General features: G+C 47.3%; 2 protein-coding genes across 4 annotated transcripts; one reads left to right on the top strand and one right to left on the bottom strand.

Annotated features, from left to right (window-relative positions):
* The first annotated feature begins 6,890 nt into the window (after nt 1–6,890).
* On the top strand, nt 6,891–13,022 carry LOC123410455 (putative pentatricopeptide repeat-containing protein At2g02150). 3 transcript variants are annotated; one of them, XM_045103404.1, is made up of 6 exons: nt 6,891–9,096; nt 9,183–9,389; nt 9,556–9,619; nt 11,590–11,824; nt 12,004–12,330; nt 12,488–13,022. In XM_045103404.1, exon 1 carries the CDS (start codon nt 6,976–6,978, stop codon nt 9,070–9,072), a length of 2,097 nt encoding a protein of 698 aa, XP_044959339.1. In that variant the 5' UTR covers nt 6,891–6,975; the 3' UTR covers nt 9,073–9,096; nt 9,183–9,389; nt 9,556–9,619; nt 11,590–11,824; nt 12,004–12,330; nt 12,488–13,022. The 3 variants fall into 3 exon arrangements, with proteins under 3 accessions (XP_044959339.1, XP_044959338.1, XP_044959337.1); XM_045103403.1 differs by having other exon boundaries at nt 11,590–11,943; nt 12,076–12,330; XM_045103402.1 differs by having other exon boundaries at nt 11,590–12,330.
* Nucleotides 13,023–13,247: 225 nt separating this feature from the next.
* LOC123410456 (cytochrome P450 711A1-like) lies at nt 13,248–15,322 on the bottom strand. The gene has a single exon (XM_045103405.1). It carries the CDS (start codon nt 14,969–14,971, stop codon nt 13,397–13,399), a length of 1,575 nt encoding a protein of 524 aa, XP_044959340.1. The 5' UTR covers nt 14,972–15,322; the 3' UTR covers nt 13,248–13,396.
* Nucleotides 15,323–18,351: the final 3,029 nt, after the last annotated feature.

The following is an 18,351-nucleotide window of genomic DNA, read 5'->3' as shown; positions in this document are numbered from 1 at the left end:
CGACGTTTGATACACACAAAGTATTCCTTCGGTGTTAGTGAGTTATATGATCTCATGGTCATAGGAACAAATACTTGACACGCAGAAAAACAGTAGCAACAAAATGACACGATCAACATGCTACGTCTATTAGTTTGGGTCTAGTCCATCACCTGATTCTCCTAATGACGTGATCCAGTTATCAAGCAACAACACCTTGTTCATAATCAGAAGACACTGACTATCTTTGATCAATTGGCTAGCCAACTAGAGGCTTGCTAGGGACAGTGTTTTGTCTATGTATCCACACATGTAAATGAGTCTTCATTCAATACAATTATAGCATGGATGATAAACGATTATCTTGATACAGGAATTATAATAATAACTATATTTATTATTGCCTCTAGGGCATAATTCCAACAATACCCATGTGTTACTAGGAGTACTAGTAAAGTACACACTAATAATACGTATATCTAATATACTTCTGTTGACGTTGCCAGCCTTCTTATCTACCAAGTGTCTAGGGTAGTTCCGCCTGAGTGATTATTCCCCTCATCATAGAAGCACTTAGTCTCGGGTTTGGGTTCAACCTTGGGTTTCTTCATTGGAGTGACAACTGACTTGTCATTCTCGAAGTTTCCCTTCTTTCCCTTGCCCTTCTTGAAACTAGTGGTTTTACTGACCATCAACACTTGATGCTCCTTCTTGATTTCTACCTTCGCGGTGTCATACATTGCGAATAGTTTAGGGATCATCTTCTCCATCTCTGGTATGCTATAGTTCATCACGAAGCTCAGTAGCTTAGTGGTAGTCACTTTGGAGAACTATGTCAATCACTGTCTCATCTAGAAGATCAACCCCCACTCGATTCAAGTAATTGTAGCACCCACACAATCTAAGCACACACTCAACGATTGAGCTTTTCTCCTTTACTTTGTAGGCAAATAATCTTATCGAGGCATCATACCTCTCAACACGGTCACGAGCCTGAAATCCTGATTTCAGCTCTTGGAACATCTCATATGTTCTGTGACGTTTCAAAACATTTTGGAGCCTCAATTCTAAGCCAAAAGCAAGACGCACTGAACTATCATGTAGTCATCAAAACGTGTATGTCAGATGTTCGCAACATCTATAGAGGACGCTTGGGGTAGCACATCGAGTGGTGCATTAAGGACATAAGCCTTCTGTGCATCAATGAGGACAATCCTCAGTTCATGGACGAGTCTGCATATTGCTACTATCATCTTTCAACTTAGTTTTCTCTAGGAACATATCAAAATACAAGGGAGCTACAACGCAAGCTAATCATCTACAACATAATTTGTAAAGACATTTTGACTATGTTCATGATAATGAGTTCAATTAATCATATTACTTAAGAACTCCCACTCAAATTGACATCCCTCTGGTCATTCAAATGGTACATGATCCAAATCCACCAACCCATGTCCGATCATCACGTGAGATGAGGTGGCTTCAATGCTGAACATCTCCATGTTGATCATATCTACTATATGACTCATGTTCGACCTTTCGGTCTCCTGTGTTCCGAGGCCACGTCTGTACATGCTAGGCTCGTCAAGTTTAACCCGAGTGTTCTGTGTGTGCAAAACTGTCTTGCACCCATTGTATGTGAACGTAGAGTCTATCACACCCGATCGTCACGTGGTGCCTCAAAACGACGAACTTTTCGCAACGGTGCACACTCGGGGAGAACACAATCTTATCTTGAAATTTTAATGAGGGATCACCTTATAATGCTACCATCGTCCTAAGCAAAACAAGGTGCATAAAAAGGATTAACATCACATGTAAATCATAAGTGACATGATATGGCCATGAAGTTGTGCCTTTGATATCCATCTTCAAAGCACCGACATGATCTCCACCGTCACCGGCGCCACACAACGATCTCCATCATCATGATCTCCATCATCGTGCTGCCATCGAGGTTGTCACGCCAACCATGATTGTACTACCATTGCTACCGTTTAGCAATAAAGTAAAGCATTACATAGCGCTTAATGAGTGACACAAAGGTCATACAGTAATTAAAGACAAACCTATGGCTCCTGTCGGTTGCCGTAGCATCGACATGCAAGTCGATATTAACTATTAGAACATGATTATCTCATACATCAAATATATATCATCATGTCTTTGGCCATACCATATCACAACATACCCTGCAAAACTAAGGAGGGAAGCAATCTAACTATTGCTACCGCTTTGCATGTTTTACGTGGCTGATATGGGTATCTAGCAAAAACACTTCTTACCTACGCAAAAACTACAACGGTGATATGCAAGTTTCTATTTAACCTTCTACAAGGACCACCTATGTCGAATCCAATTCAATTAAAGTAGGAGAGACAGACACCCGCCAGCCATCTTTATGTAACAAGTTGCATGTCAGACGATGGAACCGGTCTCTCGTACGTGGACGAGTAAAGTTGGTCCGGACCGCTTCATCCCACAACACCATTGAATCAAGAAAAGACTAAGGAGGGAAGCACTCTGAATATCAATGCCCACAAACTCCTTTGTGTTCTACTCGTGATGTCCTACGCATAGACCTAGCTCATGATGCCATTGTTGGGGAACGTCGCATGGGAAACAAAAATTTTCCTACGCTCACCAAGATCAATCTATGGAGATCAACATCTACAAGAGGGGGAGTGCATCTACATACCCTTGTAGATCGCTAAGCGGAAGCGTATATAACACGCTTGATGTAGTCGAATGTCTTCGCGATCCAATCACGATCCGTCCCGCGATCGCATCACGATCCGTCCCGATCTAGTGCCAAACGGACGGCACCTCCGCGTTCAGCACACGTACAACTCGATGACGTTATCCACCTCCTTGATCTAGCAAGCGAGGATGGAGAGGTAGATGAGTTCTCCGTCATCACGACGACATGACGACGGTGGTGGTGGAGCTGTTCAGGCAGGGCGTCACCAAGCAATACCGAAACCGATCTAGTGGAGAAAACTAATCTATGGGAGAGACATGGTTGTACCATGGGAGAGACCCTAGCCCCCTTGTGCCTCCACACCTTTATATGGGCGTGGTAGGGGCTGGTGGCTTGCCCTCCAAGCCCCTAGGGTCGTTGGTCATGGGGGGAGGAAGGAAAACCCTCATTTCCTTCCCCACCGATCACTATCCCCCTTTTTTTGGGATCTCAATCTTATCCTTTCGGGATATGATGCTATTCCTTTTAAGAGGGGATCTTGATGTGCCTAGACCAATGGTGTGGGAACTTTCCCCACCATCCACGTCCATGTGGGTTCCCATGCTGGTGGGTGTTGGGGAACGTTGCATGGGAAACAAAAAAATTCCTACGCACACGGAGACCTATCATGGTGATGTCCATCTATGAGAGGAGATTAGATCCACATACCCTTGTAGATCGCTAAGCGGGAAGCGTTAAGAAATGCGGTTGATGTAGTGGTACAGCTTCGTGATTCAAATCACCGTCGTCCCATGATCCGTCCCACGATCTGTTCAGATCTAGTGCCGAACGGACGACACCTCCGTGTTCAGCACACGTACAACTCGATGACGATATCGGCCTTCTTGATCCAGCAAGAGAGACGCAGAAGTAGATGAGTTCTCCGGTAGCGTGACGGCGCACCGGTGGTGGTGATGATCTACTCGTGCAGGGCTCCGCCCGAGCTCCGCAGAAATCCGATCTAGAGGAAGAACTACGTGGTATAGGTTTGAGTTGCACGTGGCAAAGTTGTGTATCAAAAGCCATAAAACCACCAATATATATAGGAGGAGGGGAGGGGCTAGCCTTGGGGCTCAAGGGAGCCCCAAGGTAGCCGACCGAAGGGAGAGGTGGACTCCCACCCCAATTCGGTTTGGGGGAAGGAGTCCACTCCTTCCTTCCCACCTCCCTCTTTCCTTGTTTTTCCTTTTCTTTTGGTTTTTTCCACTTGTGGCGCCATGGCCCTCTTGGGCTGGCCTCAACAGCCTACTAAAGACTGGAGCGCCACCCTAGGGTCACTGGGCTCACTCCCAGGTGGGTGGGCCCCTCTCGGTGAATACCCGGAACCATTCATCACTCCCGGTACACTGCCGGTAATGCCCAAAAACTTTCCGGTGACCAAATGAAACCATCCTATATATCAATCTTCGTTTCCAAACCATTCCGGAAACTCTCGTGACGTCTGTGATATCATCCGGGACTCCGAACAACCTTTGATCACCAACACATATAACTCAACTATACTAAAACATCATCGAACCTTAAGTGTGCAGACCTTGCGGGTTCGAGAACTATGCAGACATGACCCGAGGAACTCCTCGGTCAATATCCAATAGCGGAACCTGGATGTCCATATTGGATCCTACATATTCTACGAAGATCTTATCGGTTGAACCTCTGTGTCAAGGATTCATATAATCTCGTATAACATTCCCTTTGTCCTTCGGTATGTTACTTGCCCGAGATTTGATCGTCGGTATCCCTATACCTATTTCAATCTCGTTACCAGCAAGTCTCTTTACTTGTTCCGTAATACAAGATCCCATGACTTACACTTGAGTCACATTGCTTGCCAGGCTTGTATGTGATGTTGTATTACCGAGCGGGCCCCGAGATACCTCTCTGTCACACGGAGTGACAAATCCTAGTCTTGATCCGTGCTGACTCAACGGACACATTCGGAGATACCTGTATAGCACCTTTATAGTCACCCAGTAACGTTGTGACGTTTGATACACACAAGGTATTCCTCCGGTGTCAGTGAGTTACATGATCTCATGGTCATAGGAATGAATACTTGACACGTAGAAAACAATAGCAACAAAATGACACGATCACATGCTACGCTCATAGTTTGGGTCTAGTCCATCACATGATTCTCCTAATGATGTGATCCAGTTATCAAGTGACAACACTTGCGTATGGTCAGAAAACCTTAACCATCCTTGATCAACTGGCTAGCCAACTAGAGGCTTGCTAGGGACATTGTTTTGTCTATGTATCCACACATGTATCTATGCTTTCATTCAATACAATTATAACATGGATAATAAACGATTATCTTGAAACAGGAAATATAATAATAACTATTTTATCATTGCCTCTAGGGCATATTTCCAACAATGGGCCCCACTCCAGAACCTTCTACTACCTTTCCGGTACAATACCAAAAAATCCTAAACATTTTCCGGAACCCTGAATATGACTTCCCATATATAAGTATTTACCTCCGGACCATTCCGGATCTCCTCGTGACGTCCGGGATCTCATCCGGGACCCCGAACAACCTTCGGTTATCACAACACATAATTCATTAATACCCAATTGCCACTGAATCTTAAGTGTGCAGACCGTGCGGGTTCGAAAACTATGCAGACATGACTTGAGACACTCTTCGGTTAATAACCAATAGTGGGACCTAGATGTTCATATTGGCTCCTAAATATTATACGAAAATCACGATGTCAAGGATTCAATCAGTCTCGTATAGTGTTCCCTTTGTCCATCGGTATGTTACTTGCCCGAGATACGATCGTCGGTATCTCCATACCTAGTTTAATCTCGTTACCGGGAAGTCTCTTTACTCGTTCCGTAATATAAGATCCCGTGACTAACTACTTAGTCACATTGCTTGCAAGCTCATTGTGATGTTGTATTACCGAGTGGGCCGAGAGATACCTCCGTCATACGAAGTGACAAATCCCAGTCTCGATTCACGCCGACCCAACACACAAGGAGATACCTGTAGAGCACCTTTATAGTCACCCAATTACGTCGTGACGTTTTATACACGCAAGGTATTTCTCTGGTGCCCGGGAGTTGCATGATCTCATGGTCATAGAAATAGATACTTGACATGCAGAAAACAGTAGCAATAAGCTGACACGATCATATGCTATGTTCATAGTTTGGGTTTTGTCCATCACATCATTCTTCTAATGATGTGATCCCGTTATCAAATGACAACTCATGTCTATGGTCAGGAAACCTTGACCATCTTTGATCAACGAGCTAGTCCTTAAAGGCTCACTAGGGACAGAGTGTTGTCTATGTATCCACACATATATTTGAGTTTCCAATCAATACAATTCTAGCATGGATAATAAACGATTATCATGAACAAGGAAATATAATAATAACTAATTTATTATTGCCTCTAGAGCATATTTTCAACAGAAAAGGTGCGTGAAACTGGTAAAACTCTAAAAATCCTATGACTATAATTCAAAATAAAAGGAAAAGGTGATGCAAAAGGACTCACCAGGATTTTTGCCGGTTTTCGATTTTTCACCAACCCCAATCTTTCAAAAATAGAGAAACCTTGCGTTCCTTACTTGTCGTGTAGGTGTATTCACCTTTAAAAGGAACTAAAACCATACTCGATCGATTGAGGAGGAGATGGAGAACTTTCATGTCAAAAGGAATTTCATAGACATATCTGGAAGAGAAGACGACGTGTGGTATGAGCGTCCACACTCATATTGCTGCTTGTACCATCTACGACCACGTGCATCTTGTTTGTACAAATCACTTTTTTGCTGACGACCCAGGAAGACGAATACGACACACCCAAACTGTAAAGAACATAGGAAGAGAGATCCGGACGAGGAATTCACTTAGATCCGTCCATGCACATCATCCATTCATCAGCAACACCATCATAGAGAGAATTTCCAACTTGTAATGCTAGGGTTTGTTAACTTCATGCCTGATCTGTTTAAAATGTTCCAATTTATTTTGTTTTTACACCTGTTTGAAGTTGGACTCACATGCTTCCCGTTTCAACACATATGGAAATGGTATTTGTATTCTTGTTTGAATTGGATCTGAACTGGCGAAATCCAGCACACAACACTCCACAAAGTATAAGCGAATGACCCCAAAATGAAGCGCAACTCAAAACCTCACTAAACCCTACTACGATACCTCCCCGGCCCCCCTCCCCTCCATGGCCTGATTCTTTCTGCCTCGCCGCCGCCGGAGGCGGTCAAACGATGCTACCCCTCCCCCTGCGCCGCCACTTCCTCTTCCTCTACTCTCGCCGGAACCCTAGCTTCATCCCCTTCTCCATCGCCGCCACCGCCATCTCCACCCTCCCAACCGACTCCGCCGCCGCCGCCGCTGCCGCCGCCACTCCCATCTCAGACCGCCTCCGCCTCCTCCACTCGCTCCAGGCCGTCCCCGCCAACCTCCTCCTCTCCCACCCCCTCCCCTCCTCCGCCCACCTCTGCATCGCGGCTCATCTCCTCGCCCGCGCCCGCCTCTTCCCCCATTCCCGCAGCCTCCTCTCCCGCCTCCTCGCCCCCGGTCACCGGCCCCACCTCGCCGCCTCCCTCGTCGACCTCCTCCATCGCGCAGCTCTCGCACTAGGGCCTCGCCGCAGCGCCCTGCCCTCCGTCGTGGACACCCTCCTCTCCCTCCTCGCCGACCGCGGCCTCCTCGACGACGCCGTTCTCGCCCTTGGCCGTGTGCGCGAGCTGCGGGTGCCCCCTAACACCCGCACCTGCAACCACATCCTCCTCCGCCTAGCCCGCGAGCGCCGCGGTGTGCTCGTCCGGCGGCTATTTGAACAGGTGCCTGCCCCCAACGTGTTCACGTTCAACATCGTGATCGATTTCCTGTGCAAGGAAGGGGAGCTCACTGAGGCAAGAGCATTATTCTCGAGTATGAAGGCAATAGGTTGCCCACCAGATGTTGTCACATACAACTCTCTCATTGATGGGTGTGGCAAATGCGGGGAGTTGGAAGAGGTGGAGCAGCTCGTTGGGGAGATGAGGCGGTGTGGATGCACACCAGATGTTGTGACATACAATGCATTAGTCAACTGCTTTTGCAAGTCTGGGATGATGGAAAGGGCATACAGCTACTTTGCTGAGATGAAGAGGGAAGGAGTGGTAGCAAATATAAGGACTTATAGCACCTTTGTAGATGCGTTCTGCAAGGAGGGGATGGTAAGGGAGGCTATGAAGCTGTTTGCGCAAATGAGGATCAGGGGGATGGCACCGAATGAGGTGACATATACATGTTTGGTTGATGGGACCTTTAAGGCAGGTAGGCTTGATGATGCCTTTGTTTTGATTGATGAAATGGTACAGCAAGGTGTGCCATTGAATGTGGTCACATATACTGTGCAAGTTGATGGCCTTTGCAAAGAGGGGAAGATTGCGGAAGCGGAGGATGTTTTTAGGCTGATGGAGAAAGCTGGCGTCAAAGCCAACGAGTTGTTGTACACTACACTAATTCATGGGCATTTTGTGAATAAAAATAGTGAGAGAGCACTGGATTTGTTGAATGAGATGAAGGATAAAGGGATGGAGCTTGATGTTTCGCTTTATGGTGCTCTCATTTGTGGACTCTGTAATCTTCGGAAGGTGGATGAGGCTAAGAGTTTGTTAAATAAAATGGATGAATGTGGTCTGAAACCCAATAGTATCATCTATACAAATATAATGGATGCTTGCTTTAAAGAAGGAAAAGGGTCAGAGGCCATTGCCCTGCTCCACAAGATGCAGGATTCCGGGTTCCAGCCTAATGTTGTGACATATTGTGCATTAGTTGATGGTTTGTGCAAAGCAGGATCAGTTGATGAGGCAGTCTCACATTTTAACAAAATGAGTGACTTAGGGTTAGAGCCTAATATACATACTTACACTGCTTTAATTGATGGTTTATGCAAGAGTGGGTGCTTAACCAAGGCCGTGGGGTTGTTGGATGAAATGGTTGGCAAGGGCTTGTCTTTGGACAAAGTTGTGTATACATCTCTTATGGATGGGTACCTGAAGCAGGGAAATCTTCAGGATGCCTTCGCACTCAAGGCCGATATGATCAATAGTGGTTTGCAACTTGATCTCTACGGGTACACTTGTTTTCTATGGGGATTTTGTAATTTGAATATGATGCAAGAAGCTAGAGAAGTTCTTTCAGAAATGATTGGAAATGGCATTACTCCTGATGCAGTAATTTACAACTGTCTGATAAGCAAATACATGAAACTGGGGAATATTGAGGAGGCAGCTAGTCTTCAGAATGAAATGGAAAGTGTGCTATCCTCTTTTACAAATGGTGATACTGCTCTTGGTTCTGATGGTTAAACTTGAGCATCTGCTTGTGAACAGGTAGGAGGAAAATAAATAAATAATAAGACACCTTCACTTCTGGAACTTTACTATAAGATGTTACTAACTCGTTACTTTCCATACAGCATAGCAGCAAAAGCCACTAAATTAAAGCACCTCCCCTTTTTTTTGGCTGTTTTTGTCAAGAAACTACGTTTGATGCCAAATTTGAGAAGACATGCGAAAAATACCAATTATCTAGAAACAGGCCCCAACAGACAGAAAATGGACTCGGCTTCGCTATTGAGTTGGGAGAGTGAGAAGGAACTCCCAAATTTCGAAATGTTCCATAGGTAAGCAAGTTCTCAATGTACTTCTTACTTTCCAGTATATGATATGCAAACACATTACTTTGTTGTGTATTTTTTTCCTTGGCCTCTCCATCTAGAACGGATGATAATCTTGTTTCTACCAATATATGCTGGACCGTATTTGATAAGATTTGTATTCGTGTTACAGATACCATCTGCCATGCTTCCACCAATATTGATGCCAATAACAGACCCGTGAGTGGATAAAGCAAGTAAGTTTTTTCCATGCATTTCCTCTTGATTGAGTTTAATTTTTCACGAGTTATTGTTATTTTTTTGCATGTTTCTTATAATCCATATCATTGCATTGAGCAATCATATTTTTACATTTGTGACTAATTCTTCTAGAGATGGGTACATGGGTAACAGGACAGTGCAAACGTATTAATATCACTTAGTTTGCAGGTCTTGTATAATATTCCCAGACGGGAGCCTTATCCCCTCCTTACGCGTCGCCCGCAAGGCGACGGTTGGAATTCTAGTGCGCCAGCGCCTACTCTCCCCCCTTCCCTTCTTACGCGTTGCCCCGCAAGGCGACGGGGGGAACTCTAGTGCGCCGCCGCCTACTCCCCCGTGCCGCCGCTAGAGGGTGTGGCCGAGCGAAGCCTGGCCGGCGTAAGCAGCTGCGAGGCTTCCTTGCCCCCCCCCCTCGGTGGAATTGGTGTGGGCCGGCAATCTGGATCGGGTTGTGGCGCATCCGTGGTACGACGGGCTAGGTGGTGCGGGGGGGGGGGGGGGGGGGGTGGTGGTGGTGGCTGCAAGCGGCGGGAGCAGCCTGCTCTTCTCTCTGGTGTCGTGGGCTGCAGGCGGCTTGGACCACGATCGGCTACCGTGGCTGGTGGTGGTGGCGGCGCGGTGTTGTTGTTGTGTGTCCGACGTCCATTCCCTCGCTGTGCTTGGGTTGGATGCACTGAAGGGCTAGGTGGTGCGCGCGGGGGGGGGGGGGGGGGGGGTGGCTGCAAGCGGCGGGAGCAGCCTGCTCTTCTCTCTGGTGTCGTGGGCTGCAGGCGGCTTGGACCACGATCGGCTACCGTGGCTGGTGGTGGTGGCGGTGTTGTTGTTGTGTGTCCGACGTCCATTCCCTCGCTGTGCTTGGGTTGGATGCACTGAAGGACTAGATCTCTTCCAGCGGATGTCCACCGTTGAGGGATGGTTTTGTCGTTGGGAGGGCCACGGAATCATTTGCCCCCCCTCTGGTGGCGGTGTGCCATCGGGGAGCTGGTTCTTTGCCCGGTCGAGGTCGAGGCAAGGCAGGGCGATGGACTCTAGATCTGGCCGCTAGCCCGGGGGTACGAACCTGGGCCGGCCCGGGTCAGGGAAGGAGGTGCGTCCCCACCTGTCTCTTAGGTCGTCGTGGCTGCAAGCCTGGGTGGGGATGGAGTCGGAGCCTTGGTTGCCAGGGCGGCGACCATGAAGGTGGGAGCTGTGGTGCTCGCGCCTTGGGTGTGGGCTGGTTGCCATGGCCGTGCGAGCGCGTGGTGGCGAGTGTGTGACGGTCGGTGGTAGTGGTGCTGCAGGCGCCCTCGTGGCTTGTTGTTCTATGTCTTGGAGGCAAAGAGGGCTTGCTGGGTGAAAACCCATTTTGGCTCCTCCAGGCTGACGATGGCATTTCCTATGGTCATTGTCTCCTTGTTGAAGGCGTCGCCTCGGTTCCTCTTTGTCCTCCATGTTGCTCCGGGGGAAACCTGATCCCTGGATTGGGCGGTGGCAGTACTCCAATGTCGTGCCCTTCCTGAAGGTGCCACCTTGGAGTAGTCGGTTCGTTGTGCACAACTTCGTCCCTTCGCGGTGACTCGCCTCCGGAGACTTCAAGGGGCGCCCTGTCTTCCTACCTGTAATTTGCTTGAAGTGGATGGAACAGTCTAGCTGTTCTTAAACACCCTTGTATCTTGCCTTGAGTGTGTGGTGTGGTGTGGTGTTGTATGGGTTGGATTGTATATTGGTCATTGCTTTATATATAAAGCGGGATGCTAGCCTTTTTCGGTTGATCACTTAGTTTGCAATATTCCATCTTGGTGGAAAACACATCAGTGATTTTACAGCCACTGAGAATCTGGCACATTCTAGCTGTTATCTAATTTGAGCCTCCTACTTGTTCTCTTATTTAAAACTACTAACAGTACATGTCCTATTTAGCCAAGGAATCTATGATACTGGCATAACTGTTTGGTTGCTAATTCAGGTTTTGTGTGGTCATGAAGAATTCATCGTCATTTTGCCCAAACAACAGATGCCAGACTCATGAAGGGCGACACGTGATATTTTCCTCATGTTGCTGCAGAAGTTTTGCATAAACCTAAGAGCAGTAGATGTTGCACCTCTTTTATCTCGTGCCGTCTGCCCTTTTAAGCAGTGGGATCTCTTTCTTGTAGTCGAACAGTGGATAATGGGGTGAAGACAACATCGTATTCTTCTAGGTATTGACCTGCTGAATATTGTGAGTTCATACAATCTGATGCCTTCATGCCAGTCGGCAGGTTCTGTCACAGTAGTCAGGTCAAATGGCTCCAAGCACCTCTGCGATTACTTTCATGAGGTATTAAGGTTTTCTTTGTGGTCTATGCTGAAACATTGTTGATGTTGGTAACATTCACAGAAGAGAAGACATATTTTGAAGTATTACAGGACGCTTTGCATTCACTTGCTTCTGATGATATACATCACACAGAGAAACATCGGAGGTCATAATTCTGTTTTGAAAACCAAGATTCGCCACTTGTACCTAGTGCTATTCTTCAAAGTTCAGTATCACCAGGGATGCAGTGATCAATATGGCGTAGAATGAGTATTATGTTTACAAGCTAAGCTAGCAGAAATCTACTAGGACAACATTGTAAGAGGGCTGCACTAACTGGTTCATCTTGATGTTGGGCTTGTGCGTACTTGGCCTGATTAGCTGGACGAGCCCTTCCTGCCATATCAGGTGAGAAATCTACCAGTGGGTCTGTCCAGTTGTTGTCTCTAGCAGGGCTCTCGAGTTTTCGTTGGTCCCTTTTGCCTAGGTTGTAATTTAGCTGGGATGCTGTTTTAGGTTTATGATCCATTGCGCACCTTATGAATACAACCTTCTGCTTGGCCAGGTTCTTGTTAGTTAAGCAAAGAGGTCATACAGTGAAAAGTGATAGGAGTCTCTCGGTGATAGTGATCAAAGAACTGGAGATGATGCTGATATCTGCTGGTTTGGTGAAGAAGAATAAGATGGCTGGACATTTTCTGGCCCTCGTAACAATCATTATTTTGGTGGACGAGGCATGACGTATTGGAATCCTGCAAGCTGCAGAATATGCTGGAACTGTTCTTTTTCCTAGTCCAGCATCTCGCCTCAAACCCTCAAGTTAATTGGATACATTGAATAGTTAGCCATACACTCTACATGAAACACCTAAACAAAGGTTAAAATGCATAGGTTTATGTTTCTCTTTTGCACAGTTTTTTTTCTTCTTCTAACAGTGTTTATCTAACTATTGATTATTTTTTCCCAAGTGACCTTGCAGTTTGGACATTGCATTTGTTTTATTGCTTATTTGTCGGCTCATCCATGATGTATGCACAAGTATCATGATTTTTGCCTTATTTACTTGGAATACATATACCACTGATTGTTGAAGCCCCAAATCAGGCCTCTTGGCTGTTTACTAGGAATATACCCAACGTTTTCATATAGTTTGGATTGCTTACCACATGTCTCACGTAGTAAAATATACACAACCTATGTTGTCGCCATGGTGACATGTTGTCTCGAGGGATTGTTTGTGCGAGATAACATAAATATTGAAGCACTAGTGTTATTCTTGAAGTGCGTTTCCTTTTTAGCTCCACCTGTTATAATCTCTCAAGCAGTCAAGTTGCAACGTGATTGAATTTCTAACTTGTGCCAGTTTGATTCCACACTATCCTCAGTTGTTCCAGGAATAGCTTTTCTTGTACATATTCGAGCAGCAAGCTGGGGCAATGCTGTCCATGATATACGCTGATTTTATGCTAGGCCATCATCCATGTCCAAGCCTCTCGATGGCAGTGAGCTTGACGCCGTGCTTGAAGCTGAGCACGATCCCGAACTGGAACTCCGGCGGCGACTCCATCCGCGGCGACCGGCGGAAGACGTAGCGGCGGTAGAGGTGCACCATGGCCAGCTTCACCTCCTGCAGCGCGAACCGCTGGCCGACGCACGCCCGCGGGCCCAGCCCGAATGGCACGTGCGCGTACGGGTGCCGCCGCCGGTCCTCCTCGCACCCGGCCTCGAACCGCTCCGGCCGGAACGCGCCGGGCTCCGGGAACTGCGCCGCGTCCCTCGCCAGCACCCCCGGCGCCAGCCACAGCCACGTGCCCTCCGGGAGCGCGTGGCCCCCGACCTCCACCCGCCGCGACGTCTCCCTCGCGATCAGCGGCGACACCGTGTAGAACCGCGTCGCCTCCTTTATCACCTGGTCGAGGTAGGGGAAGTTGCGCTGGAGATCGTCGGCCGTCGGCGGTGTGGCGCCGGACCGGTCGACCTCGGCGAGCAGCTTGGCCTCGACCTCCGGGTGGCCGGCGACGAGGTACACGGCGGAGGACAGCGTGAATGACGTGGTGGCCGACCCGGCGAGGAGGTGCTCGTAGGTGAGCGCGCCCACGTACTCGGGCGTCAGCAGCTCCCTCATCTTGTCGCTCCCGCCGTCCCGGGCGTTGAGCAGCGCCGACAGGAAGTCCCTCTGCCCTCTCCTCTTGTCCAGGTCGCGCTCCCTGCTCGCCACGATCTCCTCCACCCTCGCCCGCAGCCGCTCGTTGGTCCGCGCGATCCTCCGGTCCGCCGTCCAGGGTAGCCGCCGAAGAAGCCCTCGTGCCGGCCCCTGCAGCGCCGGCGCTACGAGGCCCAGCACGATGGAGAGGGACGCCGACAGGTCCATCTTGAGCGAGGTGGTGGAGTGGACGTGCTCGGCGATGAACTCCGCGGCCTCGCCACAGTCGTCGTGCTCCCGGGGCGCCGAGAGCGCGAAGTCGACGCCGAACGCCGCCTGGCCGATGATGTCGGTGGCCAGCTTGAGGGCGAGGTCGGAGAAGTCGATGTCGACGTGGCCGTTCCCTTCCCTCGCCGCGGACTGTATCTGTATGGTGCCGGCGGCGCGCTCGATGCAGCGCTGCATGGTGGGGACGAGCCTGGCGAGGTGCGACGGCTGGTAGAGTGAGATGATGGTGTTCCGCATGGCCGACCACCTCTCGTCCCTCGTGAAGAAGAGGCCCCTCTGGTGGAGATCGGAGCCGGCGATCGGCGACGGCAGGCTCCGGTTGGGGACGCTCTTGAACTGCCGGACCCCGACCTCCTTGCACAGCTCCGGGTCCGCCACGATCACCAGAGGCTGCCTCCCGAGGTGGAACCTGAAGATGGGGCCGTATTTCTTGGCGAGGGCGCCGAAGACGTCGGGGCCGTGGAGGGCGAGCAGCGGCAGGTGGCCGACGATCGGCAGCGCGGGAGGGCCTGGCACGCCCCGGACTCCCCAGTAGGGCGCGTAGAAGTAGAGCGCGGAGCCGAGGAGGCAGGCCGCCAGCGTGGTGACGCACGGCAGCCATTCCCCTGCTTCCGCCATTGCTCTTCGATCTCTTCTCAGCAGGGTGCTTGGGTGCTAGAGGCCTAGACTAGAGCTTGTACACTTGAGAGATGATGAATGCCGTGGGTGATTAATTGTAGCCGTCGGTGGTGCTGTGTGAGGTCGGAAGCAAAAGAGATGGGACGGGATGGGTGTAACCTGTTGATGGGTGGAACTGACTGACGGCCATTGTCGCGCATGCTCCGCATTCCTGTTTCTGCAAGTGGGGAGCAGGGCACTCGTTCTTGCCATAATATTAATCGACGAAAATGTCACGAGCCATTCAAGGGGAGAATCGTGGAATCCAGTCATCTACGTACTGCTTTTGTGACATTTCTGTTCAACACACAGTAATTTCTTTTCGTCAAAAGAACGAAAAAAAGAGCACTTGTGGTATCTTGTAGCAATTGACAATTCAATCACCCAGAGCGCTACTGTTTTTGTTAAAAAGAATATCTCCAGAGCGCTATTGTTTTCGTCAAAAAGAATCGTTTGTGTCTAGGGCTTATCAAAATGTGACATATTTATGTCACACATATGTTTGTGGCCCCTTGTTATTTTTAGTCCGATGTTGTGTTTATTTTCGTGTTTTGCTTGTCCAGGCCACTAGAATGGGTGTGTCTATGTATACAGGGCGCACCCTCCCCCGTACACAAGGTCTAGTATCGGGTCGGCCCATATTCTTTCTGTTCGTTTTTTTCTTCTGTATTTGTGACCTGTTTTTTCTAGATATTTTTTAAATGTGTGAACATTTTTAGAATTATTAAATTTCATTTTCTGAACAAAAAATCAAAAGCAATCAATTTTTTATATTTGTGAACATTTTCAAATGTGATGAACTTTTTTAGTAATTCGTTTTTTTAAAATATGTTTTTTTACAAATTCGTGTTTAATTTCTAATCTGATGATATTTTCTCATTTTTGTGAACATTGTTTTTCAAAATTATTGAATATATTACAAAATTGGTAAACTTTTTCAAGTGTGTGAACTTTTTTCAAAATTTATGAGCTTCTATAGAAATCATTGAACTGCTTTTCAAATTCGTGAAAGATTTTTTCAATATTGATGAAAATTTTATGAGTTCATAAACTTTTTCAAAATTTGATGATTTGTTTTCAAATTTGTGATTTTTTTATATATTCCTGAACTACCTTTTCAAATTCATGAACATTTTTTAAAGTTCCCGTGAACTTTCTTTAATTTTTGTGAAAAAGCGATTTTGTTTTATATACAGATAACCAGAGTGCCAACTTTTATCCTGGTTTTCTGTATACCGACACTCTTTTTTTCCTCGTTTTCTATTTCTTTTAGGGGATTTTGTTCTGGTTTACTTTTGTTTTGAGAATATTTTCCTTCTTTTTTGAGGGGTAATCCGAGCTTTATTAACGTTCAAAAACCATATTATGTGGGATACATCTCGGATCATGAGAATGGCCTAGCCACACATGGTGTCATGGGCCCAAAGAACGAGCAAATTTCGCTAAATTGTTTGCCTCTTCATTCGAGTCACGACTCTCAAAGGTAAAACTACACATAAAATGATGAGCTCTGTGCTGAATTTCTTTGATGAGCATACCATATGTTCCACGGTTACCTATGTTTAAGTCACCCACCATTTGCTTGGAGTCAAATGCAATGATCATGCACTGGATGTTTAGAACTTCAGCTAAAGAGAGCACCCCCCAACACGCGATCGCCTCAATCGTCGCCTGATCAAGAACACCTTAGAACACCAATGCAAAACTACCAAGGAAGAGACCCCAGTCATCCCAACGCGCCGCCAAAGCCAGGCCTTGCTCGTCGGCCGTAACATTCCTGGATTGACGTGTATGTTATCCACACCAGTCGACGAAGCCTTTTGGCGATTGCTTCTTCTTGTTGACTGAACACCGGCCACCCCTTGAGCTGGCTTCTTCTCTCTTATGACTTCTAGTTCCGCTAGGTGTCTTCTAATGAATGCATTCGTCCCCTGTGGACTTTGAAAGATACCCTTGTGTATTGCTTTTCTTCGAGAAGACTAGTTCGACCAAAGTGTGGCCAATTCTGCTATCTGCATGAACTTCAAGTGTGGCCAATTCTCGATCAATGAAAACAACCAGCATTTCGCGTTCAACTCCACAATGGTAATCAAGAGGTTGGCCAGATCATCATCCGCTAGTGCCCAAGTGCACCGCGCCACCGTACATTCTAATAGGGAGTGTCTCCACAAGTCCCGTCGCCCACACACATCGCATGAACTCGAATTTGTCATATGCGTGTGGGATCTTACATCCTATATCAGTATAGAATGCTTCGACAACCGCCACACGAGCATCTTGATCTTCCTCGGTACCTGAATGTTCCATAAAAAATTTCCATGCACCTTTTTCCCTGTTCGAGCTTGAAGAACTTGCCGTACCCTCCAGCCACGCCTCCCTCCTCCATCTCGTGAATACTAACATGTTATGTGCCAAACAGATTGAGGACTCTCCCGAGCGCTCGAAGTTCCAACTCGAAAAATCTTCCATGTTCTGCACACATATAGGAATTCTTAATATCACTAGGATATCCATTGGCATAAACACCTCCTGAATACGCTCACTGTTCCATGAGGCCGAAGTCGCATCCAACAACTCACACACCAACTCCAGGGGGTTTGCAGATATTCTCCTGTAGGATTGTAACGCCTCATTTCTGGGCAACGAATTATCTACACATATGTTTATTGTATGGCCATTTCTAATGCGTTTTATTAAACCCCGTTTCGACACATCTCTTCCTTCTATGATTGCTCTCCAAGTCTGACTTGGATGGTTGCCAATCGTTGCATGCAATATAGTGGAGTTAGGGTAGTATATACTTCTCAACCTGCGTGCACTAAGAGAATCAGGGTGTTCAAGAGTGCGCCATGCCTATCGAGCTAGCATGGATAGATTGAAAAGCTCGAAATCTGTAAACCCTAGGCTTCACATTGTTGTAGGTTGAGTCATATCTTTCCAAAATACCCAATGCGGTTTATGGTGTCCATCTTTGCCTCCCCACTAGAACTTCCCGATAAGCATGTTCACATGCTCGCAAAGGCCTCTTGATAATTTAAAACAAGACATGGAGTATACAAGAACAGCTTGAGCTACCGCCTTTACTAATACCTCCTTCCCTGTCGTAGACATAGTATCCTCAATCCATCCCTGGATTTTACTCCATGGTTGGTCCTTCAAATCCTTGAAAGCACCATTTTTTGAAGCTACAATATCAGAAGGCATACTCACATATTTCTCATTAAGATTCTTATTTGGAACATTAAGTAACCTCTTAATATCATCACGTACAACTTCAAAAATACCCTTGCTAAAAAATATTGAGGATTTCTCATAGTTAATTGGCTGCCCCGTAGCCTAAC

Source organism: Hordeum vulgare, chromosome 7H, assembly GCF_904849725.1.
Source record: "Hordeum vulgare subsp. vulgare chromosome 7H, MorexV3_pseudomolecules_assembly, whole genome shotgun sequence".
Taxonomy (NCBI): domain Eukaryota; kingdom Viridiplantae; phylum Streptophyta; class Magnoliopsida; order Poales; family Poaceae; genus Hordeum; species Hordeum vulgare.
The sequence above is the reverse complement of the archived record's forward strand: the minus strand, read 5'-3'. Positions and strand labels throughout refer to the sequence as shown.

Bases quoted from the DNA above. Each gene is read 5' to 3' on its own strand.
- LOC123410455 (XM_045103404.1), top strand. From the start codon at position 6,976: ATGCTACCCCTCCCCCTGCGCCGCCACTTCCTCTTCCTCTACTCTCGC.
- LOC123410456 (XM_045103405.1), bottom strand. From the start codon at position 14,971: ATGGCGGAAGCAGGGGAATGGCTGCCGTGCGTCACCACGCTGGCGGCC.